Source organism: Calidris pugnax, unplaced genomic scaffold (assembly GCF_001431845.1).
Source record: "Calidris pugnax isolate Ruff unplaced genomic scaffold, ASM143184v1 scaffold196, whole genome shotgun sequence".
Lineage (NCBI taxonomy): Eukaryota > Metazoa > Chordata > Aves > Charadriiformes > Scolopacidae > Calidris > Calidris pugnax.
This window is the reverse complement of record NW_015091042.1, coordinates 4,938,137-4,945,574: the sequence shown is the minus strand read 5'-3', so window position 1 is coordinate 4,945,574 and position 7,438 is coordinate 4,938,137. Positions and strand designations below refer to the sequence as shown.

The window sequence follows — 7,438 nt, the reverse complement described above, 5'->3', positions numbered from 1 at the left end:
CTGAGAAAGCAGGTCAGGAGGGAGAGTGTGGTCCCATGATGGGACCTGAGCCCTGATTTGAGGCAGGCAAGGCGGTTTCCTCCTGCAGGTTTCCTCCTGCAGCCCTCGGGTCTGTGCTCTCCTCCCCTGCCCTGGCTTTTTGTTGGGGCCAGCGCTGCAGCACAGAGAGCCTTTCCCTGGGGAAAAGGGAGAGAATTAACCCCCATTAGCAGCAGTGAGGGGAGATCTCACCCCAGCAGGCCAAAAAAAACCCCCACTATCACCTTGAAATAAATTTGTGTTGTTATCCAGGGTTTGTACAGGTGTGAAGAAAGCCAGGCTCTTCCCAGGGATGAGCCAGATGAGGAGCTGCTGGTCGAGCTCTGCCATCCTGGCTGGTTTGTTGCTGCCCATAGAAGGAACCTGAGGGGATGAGCTAAATTTAGCCAGGCTGGAGAATCAGTCCCTTCCCTGACTTTACAAAAAGCTGCACAGTTGATCTGGGAGGCTTTTAATCCTGGTGTCAGATGAAGACTGGGTTTTGGGTTGTGTTTTGGTTGGGTTCTTACCTGTGGCTGTTGCAGATGCTCCCAGGGGTGGAGGTGCCCCGTGCCTGCCAGAGAGGTCCTGTGTGCAGCTACAAATCCTTCTCTTTTCAACCTCTGGCAATTTGTTTTAAAGCAAAGATGACACTACGTCTTAGAAACCATTTATTTTTATACCAAGAGAACAGTCAGCATCTCATTTGGAGATGGGATCCCATGGCCATGGACTCTGCCCTGGGCTGGAACAAGGAGGTGTGTGGTGGTGAGACTCATCCTCACCAGCCTACAGTGCTGGGGGAGAGAAGTTGGCATGGAATGGACAGGGACAGGTGGAACAGGGACTGTGGCCACCAAAACCTTCCCCTCTTTGCTCCAGGACTCTGGTTTCTAGCAAGCCTCAAGGTGATGTGTTTCCACAGAGCTCAGTTTGTGAGCGTTGGGGACCAGAAGGGACACATGGGGGATGTGGTAATGGAAAGTGATGGTCTTTTTATATCAGAGTTAGGTTGATAGTTGGACAAGAAGATCTTAAAGGTCCCTTCCAACCTAGATAATTCTGTGATTCTATGAAACACGGCCCCGCACTGGGCACCACCTCTCCTGCTGCCCTGGGAACCCCAGAGAAAGCAGACACTTCTCCCTCGTGGATTCACCCCGTTTATTGGATGCAAACAGAAGGCAAAATAACCGGGAGACAGAATTGTAATCTCTGGCTTTGGCCTCTTGATTTTCCTGTGCGATTGGGCGCGAAGGAGGGGAAAAAAAAATATAATTCTGTGTATGAAAAAAAAAAAAAAACAAAACCAAACCCAAACAGTGAAAGAGGAGACAAAAAGAATGTTGAACAATTAGTGACATCTCATGTGAACAGACGGAGGATTAATAACGGCGAGGAAACCCAAAGCCATGCCTAGCATTCCTTATTGCAAATGGTATTTTGGGGAGCAGGGATGATGCTTTCCAAGGAAAAGCAGCAGCGGAGAAGCCATCCCCGCCGGCCTTGTGTGAGCAGCGCGCGTTACTTGGGGAAGACGGTGACCACCTCGTAGCCCTCCGGGGGGACGACCCGCTCCCGCGCGTGCTTCTCGCAGTAGATCTGGTCTTCCACGAAGAAGTGTCCTTTCTGCTTGAGGTTGGTGCCGCAGTCGCTGCACACGTAGCACTCGGGGTGACGCTGCTTGTCCCGGAGCTTCACAAACACCCCTCTGGGGAAAGGAACCCGCAAACCCCTCAGCACCACGTACCCACCACTGCCTCCCTCCTCCCCAGCCACCCCAGCCCAGACCCACACCAGGGCTGAAGGTGGACAACCTTCTCCTGCTCCTACAAGTCAACGTAGAGGCTCTACCTCTGCTCAGGGAGATGTCACCAGCGCTTATAGAACTCAACTCATGCTGGCATGGGAGCCCACCTCTGGAAGGTGTTTCCTAGCACTGGCCTGCTTTAAGTTTCACAGGGACACTCCTGTCACCTGTGATGGCATCTTTAGCAGATGGCTGTCACATGCCCAGGATCAAATGGCAGGAAAGCACCAGCTTGACCATCTGGGGGAGCAAAATCCAGATCTGCAGTGAACGGATCCAGCCAAATGTGGGCCAGCTCTTACTGGAAAATTTCACAGCTTAACCCAGCAGATGATGGGGAAAACTCCATAGCAACTCGTTAACTCCCACCAGCAGCAACACAACAATGTGCCAGGAGTATAATTTTGTTCCAGCAGCCATCTATATTTTCCGAAATTCATTAGGTTTTAGTGCTATTTGTAGCCTTGTGCTTTCTCTCCAGCTCTGCCCAGCTGGTAGAATAATTGTAGGGTTTGTCTCTGTTTCATATTTTACAGGGGATGGGTTGCCTCTGTAATGACTCTGCCAGGCCTTGGTGCACCAAGCATGGCCAGGACCATACAATGATGGTGTAGTGGGTCTCAGCAACCATCTGATACCTCATGGTGGGCAGCACGAGCGAAATCTGAATTCTTCCATGATGATGCTGGTGGGCCCTGGAGTCAACTGTCAAGCTAAGGGGGTTGTAAGGACGTGAACACTAAGGACAAAATGAGGGTAGAAGACTCTGTGGTCAAGCAACTGAATGATGAAGCAAAGACATGGGTTGGGTCCACCTGCTGTCACACTTATGGTCAACAGCTCTACTGTGCTGTAGGTTGGACATACACACATAAAGACAACATAAATTATGTCTGCCTAGACACAGTGGAGGTGTGTGGTCCTACAGCAGAACGCAGCTCTCCCTGCCCACATTGCCTCTGACCAGCAGGACAAGTCCCTGCTCCATTGCTGGGAGACCACCAAGCCATGAGAAACCTTAAATATGCAAGGTCTGAATGGAAAGGTCATTTGGTTTCTGGGTGTTGGAAAGAGATTTGAGGTAGGAAGCAAAACGCTGCACCAACAACTGTCTGTCTCCAGGTTTGTATCACAGGGACTTGCTTTGGTTTCCATTTAGACTGGTCTCTGGAGGGACACCCAACTCCTGCCTCACTGCGGGGAACTGCAAAGTCAGCGCTATCAAAGCTGGTGAGAATGAAGGTGCCTTGAGCCTGGGTGTGGGTGGGTGAAGGGTTTTGGGTGGCAGTGCCTCAGCACCTCACACGGGCATGGGATGCTCGGCCACAGCCTGCAACCCCTGGGGACAGGCTTACTTACACAATGCCAGATCCACACTTCTCACACATGGGCAGCTTCTGGGCATTCCCGATGGATGAGGCCACCTTTGTGGTGGGGGCTTTGACGCTCCTAAATCCAGACGGTTTGGTAGGGTCTCCTGGGGGGGGTGGAAGGAGAGTGCTTCAGAGCATGTGAGATGCGTGAGATGCTCTGCCAGGGTGGGGTGATGGACTTTAACCCCAGCTCTGAGGCAGGGATTCATGCACGGGAAGTGGGGCAGGGATTGAGGGGTGTGGGGAGGAGGGAGAGAAAGGGACACAGCTGAACCCAGCCCTGGAAAGTCGAGGGCCTGAGATGGTGGGCAGTCAGATGAGAGACTCTGCTCATCTTAAGAGCCCACCAGACTTCAGCTGACGTGTCTCACATGCAGAGATGCACAAAGCAAAGTGAAGCCCCAGCCTTGGCAGCACCAGAGTCTGCCTGTCACGTCCTGATGACACAGGCAGTGTCGAGCTGATTGCCAGATTTGGGCTCAAAAAGAGCAGGTGGATCTCCTGGCAGACTAGGGCTGACTGTCAAAGTCCTGGGCTCTGGGACACTGGGGATAACCTTGTGCTCTGCTCCTGCGTAGCATGCTCCAAGTATCCCCCTAGTGCAACCTCTCTGGGGTAGGGATGTCCCGCAGGTCCTTCACAGGAGACATCTGCTGACCTGGATGCCTACCACAGCAGTGGATCCTAGATGTGGGATACCAGGCAAGCCTTTAAATATCTGCAGTGAAAAAGGAGCCTCTTACAAAATGACTCCAGTGATGTGACGAGTCTTATTCTGTATGACTTCTGCAAGAAGTTCAACACCAGGCAACGAGGTGAGGAGGGCTGCAGAGACGCCCACGGTGTCTCACCAGAAACAGAGGAGGGGGTCCAATGGGCACCTCAGAGTGGGAGGGAGTGAAAAAGGAGCCTCTTACAAAATGACTCCAGTGATGTGACGAGTCTTATTCTGTATGACTTCTGCAAGAAGTTCAACACCAGGCAACGAGGTGAGGAGGGCTGCAGAGACGCCCACGGTGTCTCACCAGAAACAGAGGAGGGGGTCCAATGGGCACCTCAGAGTGGGAGGGACACTGACAAAACCCTTCTGAGTAGCACCAAGCCAAGAGCACGTCGCAATAGTTGTTCCTGGTGTAAGGGGAGGAAAAACCCTCCAAAGGTACACCCTGGTGACCAACGAGGTCAGGAACATGTCAGAGCCCAGGGCAGCATCACTGCAGTAGTATCTTTAAGGTCCCTTCCAACACAAACCATCCTATGATTCTACGACAGAAAAGCTGAAGGAATAAAGGAGAGAACTGCCCACCACAGCCTCCCTGTCACCACTGCTCATCCCCTGCTTTGCCTCCAGGGCATCCTTCAGCTCAGAGGTTTGTACCCAGCTCCCTGCAGAGGTGCTGGTCCAGAGGGGCAAGTTCCCCAACTGGGGGCACAGCCCAGGCACCCCCCAAACACAGCAGGAAGCACCTGGGCTCCATCAGAGTCACTGCAAGTGACCCCTTGCCGGGAAGGAAGCGGCAGCAGCCACATTTTCAGGCACTTCCCCATCACCTCTGCTCACTCCCTCTGCCTCAACGTATCAACAACGGTGACAGCGTGGTTTTAAATCTCTCCAAAGGAATCAGCTTAATCAAATACCTGCAGGAAACATAACTTGTTCCACCCTGTGAAATGCCCTCCACCTGTGAGCGCAGGGTCAGGTCTAAACACAGACCAGCTGTGGTCCTTCCACAGCCCCGTGTCCCAGCTGGGGAGAAAGCTCCCTGCTGCAGCTCCACCATCCACAGCCTGGAGACAGGCTGGGAGAAGCAGCCACCCAACGTGCCATCTATCACCCTGGACACCATCTGACTCAGAAAGCTCCCTGCCGCAGCTCCACTATCCACGGCCTGGAGACAGGCTGGGAGAAGCAGCCACCCAACGTGTCATCTATCACCCTGGACACCATCTGACTCAGCAGCAGTGGTGTTTGAGCCCAGCACTGTCTCCTCAGGGACAGACATTCCTCTGGGGCTGCGTAACCTCCCGGCCCCGCTCCGCACGGGGTGATTATCGGCTCACGGTGGAACAACGCCAAAGCCTATCCTGGCCCGTGAGCAGGCAGGCAAACCTTATGCCAGAGAATCCCAACAATGCTGCAAATCTTCAAAGAAAGATGATAAAAATAGAAAGAGGCTTTTGCTTCTTATCTTCTTCAGCACTACTAAGCACAGGGGAGGACCTTGGATGTGTGAGAAGTCCCGGCTACTCTAGGCCTTTCCATGCAGGAGCTGAACCCTGAAGGGCAAGTTGCAAACACTCAATATTTAAAAGATGCTTTCAGGTAGGTATTTGAACAGCAAACCAAAACCTCCAAGATCCTAGTCTCTTTCTTCCTGTTGTTTTCCTTATTTCCCTCATTTTGCTCTTTCCTGACAGATCTCTCAGACCTACCACCACTTGGCTGATCCGTTTCCCTTTGTGGCAAATATCTCAGCACCAAGCTTTTGTTGGATGAAATTGAATGTACCACTGCCAAGCTAGTAACACAAAAGACAAAGTCCCAACTGGCCTAAGGAAAAGTCATTCTTGGAATTCTTTTCCTATTTATTTGTTGATTTTATTTTATCCAAGGGGAGAAGAGAGTACGATTTGGCTCCCACCAAAGTTAATTGGCTTTTTTTATCTTAAAGTCTATATCCCTGAGCTGCACAAGTCCAGATGTCAGATGAAGAATGCCAAGCAGAGCGAAGTTTCAGAGATTAAAAGCGACAAACTGCTCACTGTAATATTTCTACATTCTATATTTTTACATTCAGTGGCAGAAGTGGATCCTTTTTCTTGTGCAGAGGGATGGAGATCAGAAGCTTTAGGACTCACTGAAGAGCCCTGTCCTGTGGTACCATTCAAAGTCCTGAATCCAAGACACTCTTTAATCAGTGAATGTTACCTTAAAGGGGCAAAACTTTAGAAAGTAAAGAAGAGGTTTTGCAACTTTTAAAATCCCTTCTTGATAACTCAATATTGTAGGGGTTTATTGCTTGAGCACTCCATGAATAAGCAACGATATGGGCCCAAAGACACCAAAACTAGTCAAGGAGAGGAAATTTAGAAGTAAAGTTAGTGAAAGGGTCTGGTTCTGTTGAAATCATAGACACACAGTACCTTGAACAATCAATCAGCAGCGAAGGATGGAAAATAAAGTTTTAGATGTTACTCTTAAACACCATAGACAGGACAAGGAACAGCAAAAGGGAAGAGCACACTCAGATGAGGTGTGCAGCGAGTGCTTACCTTTCTCTTCTGACTCCAAAATCTCTTGCAAGACGAGGAAGGAAGCAGATTGTCTGGGTGGTTCGTTTGACTCCTGATTCTCCTGGAGCATCTTGTAAACCTCAGATTCTCTGTCTATGACGATGCCGCCCGGGGGCTGGTTGTGCTGATCTAAACTGAGGAAGGAACAGAGAACGTGCCTGTTAAATGGTTGAAAATTAAAGCCAGTCCCTCCAACAAAATTTTCACAGTGCAGGGTATGACTGAAGAATGAGAACGTGCAAAACAAACACACAACAGGACGCCATAAAACATGGAGGTGCTGGATGTGCTCACACAAGGCAGCTGCAGCCCAGGTGGGATGGGCACGCTGGGCTATCTGCGTGGGCCACTGGCAGCAGGTTCTGACTGGCCACCTCCAGCCAGTCCCCAAGCCTTCTCCCTGCTGCACAATTACTACATGCTCCAGAAACTACGACTTTCTCCCCAGGACACCACTGCTCTGTTAATAGGAAAGAAAAGAACTCATGAGCTGGGATGGGAATCCCACATTTTATTCCATTTATTCCACTAAAAATAAATCTTTGCAACTACACTATGAATTGGTCCTAAAGGCCACCTTCACAAAGCAACAGCTGTAGGATCTAACTAAAAGATCCTCTGACCGGCAATAATTTAATCCGGTTTTCAAGTGAGTGTTATTATTTCCATTTTCTAGGTGGAGACTCCGAGCCACAGCCCACTTAGAGCATTTAACTAAGGTTAACGAGCAGGTCAAGGGCAGAGGGGATTTCTCCTGGCTAAGACTAAGCCCTCCTTTCAGCTGCCTCCTGAGGAGCTGCTGCTGCCACTCATGTCACAAGCAGCTTGCACCCTCAGCCTAGAACCTGAGCTGCTTCAGAGGTAGCTTTTCACAGTGCAGGGTGGCTAAAAGAGTGGTCTTTGTGCCACCAGAAGGGTCTTTAGGGGGGGGGGGGGGGGGGGA

The 7,438-nt window shown here is 50.8% G+C and overlaps 1 protein-coding gene across 1 annotated transcript in view; it reads right to left on the bottom strand.

Annotated features, from left to right (window-relative positions):
- Positions 1-1,168: 1,168 nt before the first annotated feature.
- Positions 1,169-7,438, bottom strand: part of LOC106896324 (PDZ and LIM domain protein 1-like) — a 35,767-nt gene continuing 29,497 nt past the window's right edge. Inside the window, exons 6-8 of the mRNA XM_014956160.1 lie at positions 6,475-6,629; positions 3,188-3,305; positions 1,169-1,729 (exon numbers count right to left, since the gene is read on the bottom strand). Coding sequence (XP_014811646.1) covers positions 1,543-1,729; positions 3,188-3,305; positions 6,475-6,629 — 460 coding nt within the window. The 3' untranslated portion in view covers positions 1,169-1,542. The remainder of the gene's footprint in view (positions 1,730-3,187; positions 3,306-6,474; positions 6,630-7,438) is intronic.